Source organism: Punica granatum, chromosome 1 (assembly GCF_007655135.1).
Source record: "Punica granatum isolate Tunisia-2019 chromosome 1, ASM765513v2, whole genome shotgun sequence".
Lineage (NCBI taxonomy): Eukaryota > Viridiplantae > Streptophyta > Magnoliopsida > Myrtales > Lythraceae > Punica > Punica granatum.
The window spans coordinates 17,764,489-17,783,223 of NC_045127.1; the positions used below are offsets into that span (position 1 = coordinate 17,764,489).

Consider the following 18,735-nt stretch of genomic DNA (forward strand, 5'->3'; position numbering starts at 1 on the left):
ATGGCAACTCAACGGCAGTGTGATTCCTAATTTTCCAGCCAAGCATTTGCGGGGAAGCTAATGGGAACCCGACGCTCACCGTACTTCTCTGCTGAACCAACCCAGACCATCGACATGATCGCTATTTCACCGTGGGGCTGTCGGAGTCAACCGAAAATGGCAACTGAGAGAGATGAGGAGAAGCCAGAGAGGGAGACTGAGTCACGGAGAAACAGAGGAGAGAGAAGGTAAGAGGGTGAGGGAGAAATAGAGGAGAAAGAAGTAAAGGGGAGACCCACTAACGCGACAGCATTTTACTGGGCTCTGCAAATGTTTGCTTACTAGGATGGTCCAAATTTTGTTACATCACTTAGATCCGTAGTCCAACTTAACATTATTTTGATGAAAAATCACAAGGACCCAACTAATGTAATTAGGGACTTAACTGATGTAACAAGGGATTCGAATGATGTAATAAAATACCATATTGATGTAAGTCGATAAATTATGAACCTAACTGATGAACACAGGGATCTAAATGATGAACAGAAGACCTAACTGATATGACTAAGGACCTAGTTGATGTAAAATCAATCTCTCAGCGATCTAAGTGATAGGAAAAATAACTCTAGGACCCAAGTGATGTGAACCAGATAACTCAGAGACCAAATTATTAGTTTACTCTTAATTAATTAATTCGTAAATTCATAGAAACTAAGTAGGTGCGGAATAAATTTGAACACGGAAGGTAATTCAAATTTGAAATGTTAAAATAAAAAGGAGAAAAAACTTTTCCTCCGACACTTTTTGGAGGAGAATCCTCCGACCCCATTCTACTTGTAAAAGTGCCCTCTGCTTTTGATTTATTTACAATATTTCCACATGCTTATATCTTATAGTGTCGATTTTGGAGGCAGCAACATCACTCAAACAAAAGAAATGAAGATTTAAATATCAATCCCATCCCTAAGATAGACGACTTATATCAATCGAGTCCTTTGTACGAAATTTACATCGAATTGGTCTGAGTATTAGTTTTTTACTGATGAACAAGGGAATGAATTTTTTGATCTTTTTAAGTCAATTGAAGCTAGAAGGCATCTAATCGTGTCGAGACCTCATGTTTAGCTTGGTCCACTTCCTACAGTCTTTGGTGGTTGGATAACTCTTGATTGATACTGGTTGCAAATTATAGTAGATATGTCAACCATTTGGAAACGGAGGGGTGACTCTATGCTGAATGATTCAGAGAAGCCATTACCAACTCCATGACCCCGTGAAAATTGGCATGTTCAATGTCTTCCACGATTTGGGCCACCTTCTTGCTCATGACCTAATTAAGTTCTTCCATTACTGAAGGCTGGGGGGCAAGAGTCAAGGAAGTAGTGGAATCCTGAGAATTTAATGACAACATTTGAATATGTCACATACCATAGGTGACAAAATCATACATGTTCAATTTACTAAACACTTCTACTTACAAGAGTTAAATTGGCCAGAACAGGTTCTGGAATTACTATTTCAGCCTCTGATGCACTTGGTGTCATGAAAGGACTTCCTTGAGCCTCTGAATGATCACTATTCCTTGAGGGTTCTGCATCAGAAATTGAGTTGATTAGTGGCGGCAATCAAGATGAGTGATAGATATTTGAAAAATTACTCCTTGTACACATGGAGTTATTATACCTGCAACAGGAGGCATAATGGCTTCTGAGGCTACATCCATTGCTTCAGCAGAGGTGGTTGAGATGGTAATTTCACCCCCGATCAATGCATGGTCTGAAACATGAACATCCACATTGGCAGCAGATTGCTGAGTCTGTGATTCTGGAGTAACAGTGGGGATTTCTTCTAGTATTGATAAGGAAGAGCCACTTTCTCTTCCCTCTTGGTGAGTCTTTGGTGGAGGAGATTAATCTTCAATTTCAATAACTAAAGGAGCTGGAGAACCATGTCCTTCAGTACGATGGTCAGGCTCTGGAAGGGTTGGTCCTGCGAGAGTATAGTTCAGTAATTTTACTCAACCTCAAAGGCTTGAAAATAAAAAAGTGGAAAAAGTGAGATCAATTACTTGAAGAAGAAACGTTTGACCTAGCTTTCTTCCTCATCTCACGTAGGGACAAATGATCTTTGTTTTCTTCTTCATCTTCTTCTTGCTTTAATACCTCACTTACTTTCCTCTTAAGAGAGAGCTGAAGGGGCACTAGGCGTAGTTACCCTTTCTAAGGTGGAAGTTCCAAGAGTGGTAGAAGAACCAGCAAGTGGTCCACTTCTTAATGAAGAAAGGGAAGCATTCCTTATGCTATATTGACCTTCTGAAGAAGAAGCAATTGAATGTGAACTACTTGGTTCGCCAAACAGGTTTTGCAGTTATAGCTTGTTCTTCAAGGTGTCCACTCCTTCCCAGAATAGTTGATACCATTCCATGAAGCCAGGACAGGGTCTGTCACAAAATGACCTTGTCACATAAAAAGACCTAGGTGTTGCTTCATTCTTCTTTGCAGCCAGTTGATAGTATATCACCCCTGAGTGGGACTTGTTCAGTCTCTTTGGCCAACTCTTGTTGGTTGTCTTGAAGAAAGGGAGAGGTATTCCTTGCATCATCCCAAATTGTCTGGCAAATAAGTTAGGCGTATTCTGCTCTACTTTATGGGAAGATAACCACATAGGTAAATCTTGTGGGGTCAAGATCCATTAAGAGTATGTGTAGAATGCATTTGTCTCCCAAAGGGTTTCTCCTTGGAACCATTCTGCTCCAATTTTCTCTCTTCGAAAGGGACATAGTTTGGGAACGTGTCAGGACGGACACGCACTTAGAGAATTTCCTAGGCTGGGGCTAATGACCCCCTAAATACAAACACCGCAAGTGATCACCATAACTAGTGTAACTTTTGGAACCTTTGTCATTCGGAAGGGCTCTCAAGGCTAGTATGGGGAAGTATAAGTGTGCCCACAAATAAAATAGTCACAGTGGTCCACCTGTCTTATACTCAAAAGGGGCTCTTTCCCTTGATTAAGTCAGATTCCCTAAAACAATGATAAATACTCCCTAATAACACAGGACCTACTACTTGAGGACCTGTAGCCCTGTACCATTGTTCAGTCATTTGACTGTAAGCAAGCTGAATCTGGAAAGATTGATTGCAAATTAAGAATTTGTTGATAAACAACATGCAGAACCCAATTTCTTGTTGCACCAGGTCTCTTTCTTCTTTGAGGTACTCTGCAAACTTGCCGTAACTAGAAATTTTGGGGTTCCAAAACGTACCTACCCTAAAAGCCTCGGCTTTAATGGTGGAATCTTCATTTATTGTTACTCTAATTTTTTATGCCTTTTTGGCAAAGAGAAAGGTTCTTGAGGATATACACTTGTAGGATTAAAGTTAGTTGTATCTCTTCTCTGTCTGGATAACAATTCACTAATGTTGCCACGTCATCCAGAGTAATACCTAGGAAGCCAGTAAGCATAATAAAATAGCTGAAAATAACGTTTCAAAAGCAAAACAAGGCAGCCATTCAAATATTATCCACATGATACTTCATAGAAGTTACCCTAATCAGCTCATAAATCCCTAATTGGTGCCATTTTCTCTCGATTTACAGTCGAGAAATAAGGGATTGAAGTACTTCGTCATAGTCAGAGTCAGGAAAGTGCTAAACTTGAACGAGAAATCTGCTATGAGAGGTCCGCTTTCTGAACACTTTGAAGCCTCTCAGTATTAAAAAAGATAGGCTTGTTCCAAGAATTAGGAAACCTTTTTGCTAGCTCCTTTGTTCGTTCAAATTAACGGGATGATTCCTCTTTTGGGACCTCAAACATGGATGGGATGCAAGATCCCACCATTTTGATGGATGATTCCTCGTCGGGTACCGTGATGAAAAATTCAAACTAGGGTTTCCAATCATCGATGGAATCCCTAAAAAATCGTTGATTCCCTGCCATTGCTGCCTACGAGAACTCCTCAATCTTTGATTGTCTCTTGGGCATTACTCTTGGCAACAGAGAGGCGAGCGACACTGAGATAAGGAGAGATTATGCAATAGTGGAGGAAAGGAACGATTTTTGCAAACGGTTAACTCGATCAAAGATATTATCGTTTGTGTTTTAAACAAGGTCTATGCCAAAACTTTTGTTTTTTGGCTTACGAGGGGCATCTGTTGCCAGCACAAAATTAGTTTTCCAACCCATGCCACGTGGCATGAATCTAATGGGACAGTACATTCAGGATCACTAGCGTAAATAGATAGAGATTAGGGACTTATTTGCAATAACCAATAGGTTCATGACTCAAATTCCCTGTGTCGTCCAGCGTAGAGGGGTGATGGACTGAATGATATGCTCGGTCGAACCATCTACGAGTAAAAGATGGCTAAATGACATATTCAGCCGAATCATTCTGAGTGGGAAAAGAACGATTTGGCGAGAATTCTGCGTGGATAAAAACAGAGACACGACCCTCAATGAGAAGATCACATGAAAAATGTGTGGAAGACATGACCCAAACGGCTACTAATTGATTTGTTTGGAGTGGGGAACACACAAAAACTTTCCTTAATCAGCAAGGAAGTTCGTTTCCGCAACTTTGCCCAAGATATCCACCTCAGAGAAACCGGCATAACAACTAGTGGAGCTTGAAGGCCTGTAAATACCAGCTGATCTCCTGGGACAAACACACAACTCAACATACAACTATCAACATATTGCAGCTTGGCTTAGCTCAGGAGCATCTTCTCTCTTATTATAGGAGTAGAGTAATTTAGATAACCGAACTTGTAGCGGTATGGCTTATCCGTCAACGATTCAGGTTCAAAGTCTGTGGCAGCAGGAGTATTCCTCAACAACACGGTCACGACTCCATTAGTCATTGTTCAGGAAGGTTGTCACCATCCCACAGTATTTGCTTCCGAGCATCTCAACATGGCCGCAATTCTTCCATTTCTCTAAACTTGGACGAGCTTAAGTCAAGGTTTTAGAGCCTAAACTACCTCTATCGATGGAAAGCAGGGTAGACCATTTTCTGTAACTTTGTTTCGAGTTTGTGGTCTTTTAATATTCCAATTGTAATTCCCATACTGTTATTGAAAATCGCAATTCATTCTCATTTAAGTGCTTTGCAATTGCGTGTTTCTCTCTATTATCATGAAATCCTTCTACACAAGGCATTACCTAAAAGAATCCATAGGGTTTGGACCGGAAAGAAGTTCTCCAGACAACTGAAAACTGGAAACTATCTTCTCTAATCTGTCAAAATCTACAAATAATAGCATTCCTTTCTCGATCCAAACTAAATGATACAGCACATTGAGAAACATAATCAGAATCATTGTTTTTTCCTTGTGAGGCGTTGTTGAGTTGGGCCAAGCATCTCTTCCAACAGCGCCCTGGCCATGTTTTGGATCAGAATTGCGAAACAGCATACTAATTCTCCTCGATCGGCTGGAATGAAAAAGGGATACAATATCGATATTATAAATCAGTGCATTACATTTCATCGTCCAAAATAGGACCTTCTGCCTTCTGGTTTTAAACCCATCCAAGGGTAGTCGAGATTTGAATCGGATACTTCCTGGTGGGATCCGGGATAAGAGAAACTTTAGTAATTACATTGTCCAAAAATACCGCTAACTGCTATATCATAGCCACAGTAACACTGGCCTTATAAAAAACTGCCTCGAAGGAGTGAGTTGTCTTGCTTGCCGAGCGATAAAAGGATCGAAATCCATGGCAGTGCAGGCACCAAGATGATGCCATTGAGAAGTAAATATCCTTTATCGGTGACTTCTCCAAAATGGTAACTTCTCGCTCTCGACATCCAGGGAAAGCTCAGAAATGTTTGCAATGGAAGCTCATGCGCATTCATTGCTGTGTTTTTGCAGCTACTAATTTAGACTAGATAAAAAGTGGTTACTGGGTATGAATTTCAATGTAAGGAGGATGAGCTTTTGAATTAATCACTCTTAGGTCCTATCCACGTTGTTCGGGTCAACTTTGCTGTTCGAGTCATCTTTGTGGTAGTGCAACGCAATCGTCAATTGACTCTGCGAAACTGGATAATTTAGTCAAATCTCTGGTTTATGTCATATTGTGTTTCGGGGTTTACAGCTTTGGTTAAGTCTGAAAATCTGGTTTTGTATACGTAAAGTTTGGATCTTGAATAATGCGTTTGATTTCAGAGTTAAAAATAACTTTAATTTTAATTGTGAAAAAGGACAAATAATTGTCTAGTATGTTGAATTAAAATTAAAATTTTTGACTTAGAAAATATATATTTTTATTGTGTAATGTGTTGAATTAAAATTAAAGTTAAAATCTTTGTTATTTTAACTACGAAACCAAACGGAGCAGTCTTATTTCTGTAACTGGGTCAATATTGTTCATCGATCTCTGGCTTGTGCGCTTCAGATGGAGTGTGATTTATTAATATTGTAATATCCCGTTTCACTATTGCGCTTCAGATGGAGTGTGATCTCTGGCTTTTGTCAAGAACTTCCAAGAGTTCGTTCTTCAAGTAGTCCTTAGTTGATAAGACAAGGACTCGGGCCATGGTATAATATTGAATCTTGCCTGAGAACAATTAGGCATGATATTTCATACGAAATGATAGCTCAATGCGATAAATATACCGATTGAGGAATGCATAGGTGAATACTCTATTTTCGATATAGCCAAAAGATTGCCCCTTCTCAACTAGTATTGGCAAATGAGATTGAGAAACACATACAACCATACCAAAAGTCGATTCATAATTCGGATTGTTGATCCATGAAGCCCAAAGAAGTTGTTCTTATTCAACTAATATAGTAAAGTGTTAAAAGCGTCAAACTTCAATCGACTTGCCTGCAACTCCAATCTCAGACGTGCCCATGAATATGTCAAATAATGTGTGACAATAATTTAGTGATGACTCCTCGCACTGTGGCCATTTGTCATTACCTTGTCACTCTGTAACCCTGCAAGATCAAAAAGCAATTCATTTTCTACTTGTCCATAAACAACAATTGCTGAGCGTTAAGAAACACAAATAAAACTGGGATTTGTAAAACGAGAGCCATATATCAAGAATACCTTGACGCGTTTCAGAAGGTCCTTGGCAACAGGATTTTGGGTGAAATGATCACGAACGGGCTACAGAAGTGTACATAAGATCAGAGAGATAATCTTTTCACTTGCAATCCCAAACCTCTAGGTCGAGATTCAGCAATATAGAACATTATTCTCCTACAGGACGCGAATGAAAACTTAATGCGAAAATTTCTCACCTGGAGAATCTTATTCAGTGCTTTTGCAAGAGCAGGTTTCAGATCTCCGGGATGTAGCTCCCCACTTTCATAATCAGCTGTGAGTTCTTCAAATGTTTTGAACGTCCTGTCACATATTCAGAGGGACTCATTTGAACACCTTTGAACAGTGAGAAGTATGTTTCCAAGTTTCCATTTGAACTACTGAACACTTTCTAAAATGAGAGGAAAATAACGGTGGACCATGTTCTTGGAAAATAAGGGTGAAGTATGTTTAAATTGCAACACAACAAATTCTTTTAGTTACATGAAATATGTAGCAGTAACGAATATGCACAATATAATAAAAGGATTGTAGGGTAAGAGAGTGCAGATCAGCTAAGAGGCTCACTTATTGCCCCCATTTTCTGGGGCACGCTCCACGTTGAATTCATTAAACCATGGTAGGATGATGTACTTGATGTACTCGAGACATGGGTTATCTTTAACCTGCTTCGGTGGGCAGTAGGCCTTCTTTATCTTCAAGTTCACTATATTCTATGACAGATGAAACGAAGGCCAAGTAAAAACCCCTGCCACTACAGAAACGAATACCAATAAATCTCTTAACTTTGGAAATCGCTTCTGTACCTCCTCGTCTTCCATGTATATGGAAGATGATGGGTCACTTTTTGACATCTTTTCTTGCCCTTGCTGTAGACCCGACAGCATATCTGAAGGTAGAAATCACAGTATGAGAAGTCTACCATATAAAACAAAAAATATTGTGAACTGCAGGATAATGAAGTTAGAACCCACGATGAGACAAAATGATGGGCTTGTTCTTCCTCTTTATATCATCACAGTACTCTCTAGCAAGCATATTGACTTTCCTTTGGTCCATACCCAGTTGACAAATATCAGCCTGTCAGAAAGACTCGTAAGTATCCAAGCATGTAAAACAAGTAGTAACATAATTAAATATAAAACTTCCCCAGGTAATATCAACCTGAATATAAGAATACAAATGTTCAAAGGGGAATTCAGGCCCTCGAGCATAATTATGAAAACTATAAGCTCACAATGATATGAGCAGAAAAGTTAAGCCTGACTTCTTGGGAAAGTTTCTCCAACTTTTCTGCTTTCCATTCAGCAGAAATTGCAAACAAGGCAACGCATGCTGGGCTTGAGAACCAACCATTATTTTCAAAGAAATTGTCACACTCATCTTACACATAGATCCAACAGAAGTGGAAGAACCCTCCACAACTAGATACATCATCATCAAAATAAGTGACTGAAATGCTGAATCCAAATACCAAGAATCTAAACAGGAAAAGGTATGATCACCTTGAGGAAAAAAATATCAGCGCACTGCATGCACGGATAGAAAATCTGGGCAGCTGTAAGATCATCTTGCTCACTTCGACCCATAATCTGTGAACACCTATTAATCACAAAAGAAAATAAAAATCGACAAATTTTCAAAATCTAGTGGAGTTTCATTACATGGCTAACATGGTGCTAGCTAAAAGGAATAACTGAATAATAAATTTGGAAAATGGTTACAACTGCTATGGATGGTCCTCTCACCCACCTAATAATCCTTGAGAGTGTGTTCCTCCCAGCAATATCCAGGACAAGCGGCCAGTACTCAGCAGCCCGAGCATTGATTTCATCTGAAGACCACAGGAATTCAACTTTATTATCACTAATATCCATTCCAACAGCCTTCCAGATCTCGATCAAATAACGCCCAACTGTTTGGATCTTCTTCAAGTCTCCCCCCATCTTGTTGTTCATTTTGGCAAACCAATCTGCAATCCAAATTTTCACTTTGCAGCCGGCAGAAGTTAGCTTGTTCACATTTATTGCCTTCATAACTCCCTGCTCAAGCATAGAAATTGAACCCCAAAAAAAAAATATCTAAATTAAGAAAGATCAATTCACATAAGAATAAGACTGAAAAACAATCAGGTTTCTAAAATATTCATCGAGTGGCAAAAGTGGGCAAAGTGCATTATTTAAATTGAATGGCCAGGCAACGGCGTAAAACAACGATGAGATGACCGGTGACTGAGAGAGGACAGATGCTGACCTGAGCAATGTGCATTCTGCCCGAAGGTTCAAACCCGTCGTAGCAAATAGGCTGTGGCTTCTTGGTGAGAAGATTCAGCAATTCATCCTCTTGAATGCACTCTTCACCCACACTCCTCACAATCTTAAACCTCTCCTCTCCACTCATCCTGAGAGCACATCACCAAATCAACCAAATGCAAAACCCCGTAAAAGCACAATACTGCCCAGAGACCGTTCAATTAATGAAATCCTTGAAATTATAGCAAATTCGGCTGGAAATTCATCCACCTTAGTGCAACTCTACAACGAAATGGTGCACAATTGGGCAAAAATTGAAACTTTTTCTTAAAAAAATAGCAATAAATCCTTCTCAAGAAACAAGGAGTGGGGAAAAAAGAAACTGAGATTTTGGAGTCCTTACTGGCCAGAGGGAGTTGGATTGGACGAAGAGGGCTGGGCCTGTTCAACCTCGGAATTCATCGAGAGGGACTCCATGCCTGCAGCTGGAGGGTCGGTTGAGTCCTCCATTGACGAAGCTTGAGCTAGTGAGATTTGGGTTTTGGTGAGCTGCAATGATCCAAATTTCTTTTTTGTTTTTTTTTCCAAACAGGAAAGAAAATATCAAGTTCGATGTTTTAAATAAATGCATCAAATCACAACAGCAGACAAAATCCTAAAATCATGCAGAGATTAGTAAAAGCAAGCAATTTTCTGGTTCACATCACAGCTCGGTCGGTTCAAAGCAGCTCAAGCATATAATCCATCCATCCACTGGATTCGCCTCCTCAAAAACTGCATGCTTCCCTCAATCAATTTTCAATCACTGTCAAGAGTTTTCCCTCCCAGTATCCGATCAATAGCATGGCATAATAAGATTATGCAAAAATACTAGCTAGGACATGAATGATTCAGCACTCCAGTAGTAAAAATTCTAGAGGCGGCTAATTACCCAGTAGTAAGTAAACAATCCAACCAATCCAAGCCAAGCCCCTTAAAGCTTCTTGCTTGGAAATTTTGACGTTGCCTTCCTATCCTACGCCCTGCCCTGATTTCTACTACTGAGAACTAGATAGCCAACAGATCACAGAGACTGACAGACGCCCCAAAAAAAAACAAGAAAAAAAAAAGAGCGGTATCGCATTGCACTCCTCAACATGCTTATATTATCAAGTTTCAATGCGACGAAGAATCCAATCCTGGAAAGGATTGCTATTTACAAAGAGAAGCACGCAGTGCAATACAAATCGGAGATTGAGGATGTACGGAAGAGAAGAAGCAGATAGCCCTCGTTTAAGTTTAGTCGCTTACGATGGTAACTGAGGATGCTTGCCTTGCCGCCGCACGCACGAGACTGCGAAATGGGAGAAAGGCGGCGCGGCCGTTTCAGCAGAGAAACCCCAAACGACGAGACGACCTGCAGCGCAGCGCAGGTGGGAATGGAGAAACAAATGGTAAGGGACTCGTCGTATAATTGAGTCTTCGGTTCGGATAGGGATGGCCATTTACCCGACCTGACCTGCCCTGTTTGGGGCGGGTATTATCCGGCCCGCGTCAAAACAGGCTAGGCATGGGCATAAGAAGAGGTACGTGTGCGCGGGCCAAGTCGGGCCTGGGTATTTCTTGAGACCTGGCCCGGCCCGTATCAATATAATATTATGTCTATAATTTTTTAAAAATATATAAGCTAATATCCATTATTATTTTATTTCTCCCAAGCCCTAAAATGTAATGTTGTGTTTAGTTTTAAAGTTAAATAGAGATGATTTTTTATTTTAATTTGGTTGTAATTATTATGTTGTTAAATTATAAGAAAATGTGTGAAAAAGTAATGAATAGTTGAGAAAAAGTAATGATTGTGTTATTGTATTTTGAAAAAAGTAGTGAATAGTAGAGAGAAAATAATGATTGTGTTGTTGAATTGAAGATAAATGGAATTAAGTAGAGTAAGTTAAAACTAAAGTTAAAATCGATTTGTGAAACCAAACAAGCTTAATATCCATATTTTCCTTTCTTTCCACCTTCAGATTTCTTTATATCCATCTCTCATTGCCGGTGATGATTTGCCCTTGTGAACCCACAGTAAGTTTAGTGCAAAACCTCAACCGAGCATGTCTGCATCCCACAAAAGAGGTTCGAACCCAACCGTGACCTCTCCTTCTTGGAAGCCTCGGGCTCCCCAGAATGATCAGCAACACCTCTAATGTCGTTCCTCTATAGTCGATATCCTCGACTTCTTCGATTCCATCAGGAAAAAGCTGTTCCATGAGACCCAACACTACCAGATCAGCTTCCACAACTTCTATCACCGGGCTAGGGAGATCCGAGGGACGTGTGAGGAATTATTAGGTGGCAATATGAAACACGAGATAATGTTGGACTTCGGGAATGACAACTGGGTCTTATGGGGATTCCCATGGAATGGGGAATTCTGAGGAAGTCGATTCAGCATCCCCGGGGGAGGGGTGTGGCTTATCAACAGCCCTCTAATGTAGAACTGAATTATTAACAGTCAAGATCAGAGTTTACCGAGTTAATTTAAAGGAAACTTTCCTAGTTTTTCTTATGAATGTGGGGGAGAGGATAGCCACCATAACTTAATTAATTTTAGTCCTTACTTTGAATTTTGTCCTGATCATGAAGAAAAAATTGTGCTTGACTTTGCAATTGTTGAATTCTCTGTTCCTTTGCTCACAGATAATGCAGACATGCTCAGGCCTGAAGTTCTCGAGAGTTTACAGAAGATGGCTCCGACCTAAGAAGAAGAGTGTAAGTTGAAGGAATACAAGGTTGACTTGCCCGCCAAACTCGGACCTATTGAGAAACCCTTAAAGGCTATACCTAGTCAAAATGTTAATTCTATTTATGTTTTTTTGTTATCAAAAGGATATTCTTCGATGAGTGGATTGTAATTAAATTGATGTAATGATGTAATGTCTATAGAAAGTTTAGAGCAATGAGATACACCTCATCTTGTTTTTTCAGGATAAAACTGGAAGCACGTATCATAGCTATTATGTCGTTGTATAGAAAATACGGAGTTGTGTTTATGCCATTCCCCAGTGGCTTGCTTTTTTATTCTCATGACATAATGAAGCTTGAAAAGAATTTGGAAGAATCTCGGATTATGCTGCAAATTTTCGAGCAAAACTTCAAGTAGTATATAACTAAATAATGCAAAATTCATAATATACAAGATACAGAAAATGAATTACATTTCATCTAGTCATAAGGTTTAACAGCACATAGAATATAAGACAATATGTTTCGTTACTAATCGAACCTTAAACAACAGTACAACCCTGATTTCCAACCTTGTTCTAAGTCTCCAACACAACGTATTATAATGCTTCTTACATAACAAAATCCATAATATCCATCAAGAAAAGAGACAATTTGGTGCAATTTGTAAAAAATATACATGATCTCCATAACTATTTTTTCATAACAAAAAGTACAAGCACCATCCTCAATAACTAAAGATCTTATGTAACCATCTAATTTTCCAAAAAAATCAAAAAGATGCAGCTATATTACTCCATCATTCATCTCTCAGGAAATCTTTCACCCATTCGAGATGTTCATCCGATTCACTACCAAAAAAAAAAAGAAAAACTTCATTCTAATGTTTTGTAAACCTACGGATGGCTTGACGTCTCTCTTGTATAGTGAGCCCCTCAATAGCATGGAGAGCGACTAGAATTTCTATTTTTCTTGAACAATGTTGGTCTGCAATCTGCATGCTCTTTGATAGCTTGTCGCTAGCCTCCATCCACTCGCTCAGTGCAGTCACTAAATTGTTAACAACCTCTACTATATCAATATTAATCATTTTCCTTTTTTTCCTCGATTAAGCACTTCCACCTAAGGTATCCGGAATAGAAGTATGAAAAACTTGTTCTGACATTGGAGTATAGGCATTACCGGACCCACTATCATCTAGAATATTATTTTCGGTGCTACTTCACTCATTGTGTCCTTAATATCTAACTCTTGAAGGATGTCTCAACCCCCTATGCATCCTGCCCGGTGACTTCATCCTTACCATATATAAATAGAAAGATCATCTAAATGCAAAAAACTCTTGAATCTATAGGGAGCAGCATCTTTGTGACTCTGCAAGTGTATGAGGATGTTCATTGAGTTAGTTTACTTAAAAGAATATAATCATAAAAAAGGTCGATACTACATACTTACCGCTATATAAGCATTCCAAATATCATCTCCTACTGTCACCATCTTCCGAGTGTCATCACATTCGAATCTCGAGTTATACCTCCCATATACTATGGCATAGACCCCAATCCTTTTTAAGAGTTTTCAATTGAGATTCTATTTGGGGTTTTCCTTTCAAATCGCTATTGGGTAATTTCTCAGAAAGCATTTTCTCTAATTCATGTAGATACCCGAACTTAAAATCATAGTCAGCATTATGGGTCCCTATATTCCTTAAAATAATAAGACAAGAAACAAGAGTCGTATCTTCTCTCGTAAGCCACTTCCTTTTCACTTGTTTGCTGATTTGTTGGCTTGAATTACCTACCATATCTATGACAAAGCCATGGGCACAAAAAACCCGTGTTAAGATGTATATATAACTTTCTAAGTAATAAGAAAACCAGCATAGAGAAGATATATTGTATTCAGTCACTATATTCACTAAGAATTATATATTATTGAAAAGGTAGAAGGAAAATTAGCACAATAAAATGTTCGGACACTTCAAATAGTTATTACATAAAATTCCATCAACATTGTCTCAAGAGATAAAAGCATAACATAGAAATTATATTTCAAAGACTAAAATACAGGTAACTAAGCAAGAGAAGCTCTCCATTCATTATACATCTCATTGGCTAAGTCTTTTCTCCAATTACTCCATGCATTGGACATCTTCATCTCCGTGATACTATATGCGCCATCATTTGCAGTAATGCCATCTGCTTGGTTAAATTGTTCTTCCATGGGATCAACAGGCATCTCCATTCTTATATAATTATGAAGTAAAAAACAAGCGATTATTATGCGATTATGTATTCTAGCAGGATAAACTGAGGGGCTCCGTTTTAAGCATGCCAAAACATATCTCGATAATATTGTGGGCAAATGCATGTTTTAGTTTGAAAAGCTCTTCTGCATTTCTCGGTTGATGCCATTGACGTCACTCATTCAAATGATATCTTTGTCCTCTAAACGATGTTAAAAATCCCTCTAAGTTTGTGTAACCAACATGTACTAGATAATAACAAATTATATTAAAGTAAAAGAAAAAAAATACTACGTCACTCAATATGCTTCTTAGTTTCTTCTATATTATCAAAATCACACATAATAACATGATATATCTTACCATTAGGAACTCTAAGCCCATGATCCCCGTAAGGGCATCACGTAATACTCTTCCATCAGCAGCAAATCCTTCCCATCCAAGGAGGACGTATATAAATTGCGTGTCCGGTGCACATACTCTTAAAACATTTGTTGCTATCGCACCCTAACGAGTCTTGTATTTAGGTTTATCAACCAAAGCAACTCTTGTTTTGATATAGGTCTCATCTAGAGCCCCCAAACAATTCTACAAACAAGTAATACTTTCGAAGTATCTTATATTTTACTTTAAAATAAATCAAAAGATAATAGCATTGTTTTCAATACCTTGAACCACTTCCAAAGCTCATCAGTGGAGTCATCAACAATAGTTTGGGGCTTCTTATATAAATGAGCTTGTAAACGCAATGTTGCTTTAAGAACATTATGAAAGCACCGACTAACTGTTTCACCTGACCTCACAAAAGTTTGTTTAATAACACGATTTTTTAAATGATGAGCAAGAATATACAAGAACATGGCAACTTGCTCATCCACATGCACATTTCTTGTATGTTTTAAACCCCCTAATTCTTGCAACATTTGATACAATTTGAAAAATGCTCTCCTATCCATTTGAAGTTGTTCCGTGCAAGTGACATGAAGCAATAGACGACCTATAACTATGATAATTAGCAATTTCTAGGATAAGCCTAATCAAACATTTAATTATTGCACACAACTAAATCCACTACGTCAAAATAACAATTTTCCTCATCTTTGTCTTTTTCCTCAAGTTAAAGCCAGCCATAATTTCAAAAGAAGTGCACATATAGTATAAACTACTAGAGGAAAATGGATGTAAAATCAAATAAGCAGCTTCACACATTGTCTACAAAGCAAATAGCATTCAGGAAAAAAAAGAAAAAAAAGAAATGGAAAATAAAATAGCTATAAAATAATATTGTAAACTATAGAGCTGCAATTTAACAAACCTTTGAAGGAAATTTCCTCAAAAATTGTAAGTAATTCTAAGCCTATGAAAAGGAAGCAAATTCATGTAAGCTAACGTCATGCATTTGTTTGAGCTACATTTCTTGGAGCTTGAACAATCACTAGCACTCAACTAGAGCAACAAGTCACATTATGGTGAGTTGAAGTTAGAACTGAGAGTAGCGATTTACAAATAATTGATGACTAGTTGAAGCACAACATAAACAAAAGTAGAAACAGCTCAATTGACTGTCAAAAGTAAAATGTTTAACTGCCACATTCTTAACTCATAGTACCAATAAGTGAAATAAATTAAATGAGCTACTTCTTCTTTCAAAAAAATTGATTTAAAATATTTTAAATATATTCATTTAATTAATATAATTAACATATATTAATTTATTGAAGCTACAATTTAATTAATTAAAACTATAATTAATATTAATATTAATTATGTATAATATTACTTATATTCATTTAATTAATATATATTAAATACTTAAAAACTATGGTTTTGATTAATTAAATTAATTAAAAACTATCTTAGGTGCCCACTTACATTTCATTGATGAAAAAATTGACAGCGCGAACAAGATGTAAATCATAGGCCTTTTTTGATAATTTTCAAAGCATGGGATATATTTGATAAAACGGCAAAACCATGGGTAATATTATCCCATGCTTTGCCGTTTTATCAAATATATCCCATGCTTTGAAAATTATCAAAAAAGGCCTATGATTTACATCTTGTTCGCGCTGTCAATTTTTTCATCAATGAAATGTAAGTGGGCACCTAATCTATCCAATGGTTTTAATTTTTTCTCAAATCTATCCCATAATTTTAATTTTTTCTCAAATCTATCACAGACAAAGAGACCTACTTACGTTCCATGCATGGTTGTTAGAATCACGATTCGAATCGTAGAATCGTACGATTCTACGATTCAAGGGGGTGTTTACGATTCTAATTCCACTTGATGAATCTGGATGGTGCAATCGGGCGCTGAATCGTAGAATCGCAGAATCGGGCCGATTCTGCGATTCTGGATTCAGGCCAGAGTCTGCCCAAGCCCGGCCCCAGAACAGGGCTAAAGCCTAATCTCGGGCCCATAACAGGGCCAAAGCCCAAGCCCGAGCCTAGAAGAGGGCCTGAATCACATTTTTTTTCTTTCCTCCCCCCACCCTTTCTTCCTTCTTTCCAGTCGGGTTCTCCAACTGAGCTAACCCTAATTTCTTCCATCCTTGATCCTTCTAGACTCTAGTCCGAGCTTCGACCATGGCCCCTGCTTCTTCGATCATTGCCCCTGCTTCTTCGATCCACCTGGTTCTTCGACAAGGCCGAGCTTCGACCGGGGGCAGGGCAGGTACGGACCGATGATCTTCGATTCTGAGCTCGAATCCTTTCTTCCCGAAACTCATGCTTACTCGATTGAGTCGATTGTGTACTCTCTCTCTCTCTGGCCAGTGTATGTGTATCGGATTCGTCGATTCTGGGATTGTATCGAATCTATCGATTCTAACAACCGATAAAGAGCCATGGCAAGCTACTGATGGTTGGTATACCAGACAAGCCACTCCAGTTACCGGCCTTCCCATTGCTATCGGGTATGCCCGCTCTTATCATGGATTATTACTTTCAATTTGTAATATCATGATGAAGTCGACCATGTGAGACTTTTGATGTAATCAGCTATTAATTGGAACTAACGACACAATAAATGAATATTACAGGTCGGAAGCTCAACGGGGGAAGTTTGATGGGTGGGCTAAAGGAGACACGGGTTATGCTGAATTTTGCCGCAAAGCACAACATCACTTCCAGACATCGAAGTTATTCCGATGGACTATGTGAATATTGCACTGGAGAGGCTTGAAAGAACTGATGTCAGATTCCGATTCATTATCAACGTTGGAAATTCATTGAAGCCTACAGCCTAAGAATATGTCCTGCAGTTCACAACTAGTTCTTTTGGATGTACCATGTTGTTTCACGTTTACATGTCCTGTGAATTAATTTGCAATAGAGGTCTCACGGGTAGTTGTCATTTTCCGAAATTAAGTCCCAGGGCTTTCGTTGTTAATGTTAATTTCTACCTTATTTAATGAATGTTCTTTTTATGTTCATATACTTATTCTAACTTTTCTAAGCCTTCCAAAATTTACAATCTTTATCGATTCTGGGAAAGTATGCTACATATATATATATATATATATATATATATATATTAAATTACATGTAGAATCTTACGATTCACGATTCGAATCGCGATTCACGATTCTACGACCCTCGACCGATTCTAGGTAGAATCGCGATTCTGACAATCTTGGTTCCATGTTAGTAACACTGATAAATATTGACTAAGAAATTAACAGTATGATAGATTTGGAACCAAATGTAAATCATGAGCGTTTCTAAATAATTTTTAAATCATATGATAAATTTGTGAAACAGATGATGCTATGAGATATCTGACATAATAATCCCAAACTATAATTAATATATATTAATTATATTAATTGAATTAATATAATATGTTTGCAGGCCTCGTCAAAGACTTGGGAAGAGAGACTTGCATTGGAGTTGAGTGTCTCGTTTTTTTTAGTGTGAGCATCCATGTAGTAGTGTAAGAGCCAACTTTAAAGACTTGTCAAGGGCTCTTGCATTGGTGATAGTCTAATACAATATTCTTTGGCCAACAAGAAAATATTTTCGGTCAACCTACAAACTAAATGGGGAAAATGGATTCATGTAAAAAATTTCGAAATTCATTTTCGGAGTCCCTACTCTTTCTCTTTCTTACCTAAGCCCACGTGACACATCACTTCAAGCAAATGAAGATGGCTTCCTTAATATCCTCCCAAATATGAGAAAATAAATTACTTTCCTAAAAATTATCTATGTAAATAATTTTCCCTTGAAAACTATTTACGTGAAAGAAATGGAGCCCACCATACTTTTTTTAGGTCCCGTCCATGTCGTTCGGGTTAAATTTGTGACAGCGTATCGTAATCATTAATTAAGTTTGAGAATCTAGATAATTTGGTCAACTCTCTTTTTTTATTAATTTTTTATATCATATTGCGATTCGGATTCGAAGATTAGATTAACTCTAAAAATCTTGTTATACAAGAAAAAAATTATATCGTACAATTGACAATCTA

General features: G+C 38.1%; 1 protein-coding gene and 1 long non-coding RNA gene across 5 annotated transcripts; one reads left to right on the forward strand and one right to left on the reverse strand.

The window, feature by feature from the left end:
* Positions 1-6,618: 6,618 nt before the first annotated feature.
* LOC116192791 (tyrosine--tRNA ligase 1, cytoplasmic) lies at positions 6,619-10,741 on the reverse strand. Of its 3 annotated transcripts, none has more exons than XM_031521434.1 (11): positions 10,585-10,741; positions 9,698-9,861; positions 9,296-9,443; positions 8,795-9,084; positions 8,548-8,644; positions 8,017-8,122; positions 7,849-7,931; positions 7,610-7,755; positions 7,240-7,345; positions 7,046-7,105; positions 6,619-6,930 (listed from the first exon to the last, which is right to left on the reverse strand). In XM_031521434.1, exons 2-11 carry the CDS (start codon positions 9,802-9,804, stop codon positions 6,910-6,912), a joined length of 1,164 nt encoding a protein of 387 aa, XP_031377294.1. In that variant the 5' UTR covers positions 9,805-9,861; positions 10,585-10,741; the 3' UTR covers positions 6,619-6,909. The 3 variants fall into 3 exon arrangements, with proteins under 3 accessions (XP_031377294.1, XP_031377297.1, XP_031377296.1); XM_031521437.1 differs by having other exon boundaries at positions 9,698-9,798; positions 10,585-10,729; XM_031521436.1 differs by having other exon boundaries at positions 9,698-9,843; positions 10,585-10,729.
* Positions 10,742-16,810: 6,069 nt separating this feature from the next.
* Positions 16,811-17,628, forward strand: LOC116192706. Of its 2 annotated transcripts, XR_004154136.1 has the most exons (3): positions 16,811-16,937; positions 17,039-17,178; positions 17,305-17,628. It is a non-coding gene; the product is annotated as an uncharacterized LOC116192706 (long non-coding RNA). The 2 variants fall into 2 exon arrangements; XR_004154135.1 differs by having other exon boundaries at positions 16,823-17,178.
* The last annotated feature ends 1,107 nt before the right edge of the window (positions 17,629-18,735 follow it).

What these genes read in the sequence shown, in the direction of transcription:
- LOC116192791 (XM_031521434.1), bottom strand. Translation starts at nt 9,804, where the DNA reads ATGGAGGACTCAACCGACCCTCCAGCTGCAGGCATGGAGTCCCTCTCG. An exon ending in CCAGAAAATGGGGGCAATAA is followed by an intron (nt 7,346 to 7,609) that starts GTGAGCCTCTTA and finishes AATATGTGACAG; the next exon opens with GACGTTCAAAACATTTGAAG. An exon ending in ACCTTCTGAAACGCGTCAAG is followed by an intron (nt 6,931 to 7,045) that starts GTATTCTTGATA and finishes TTGATCTTGCAG; the next exon opens with GGTTACAGAGTGACAAGGTA.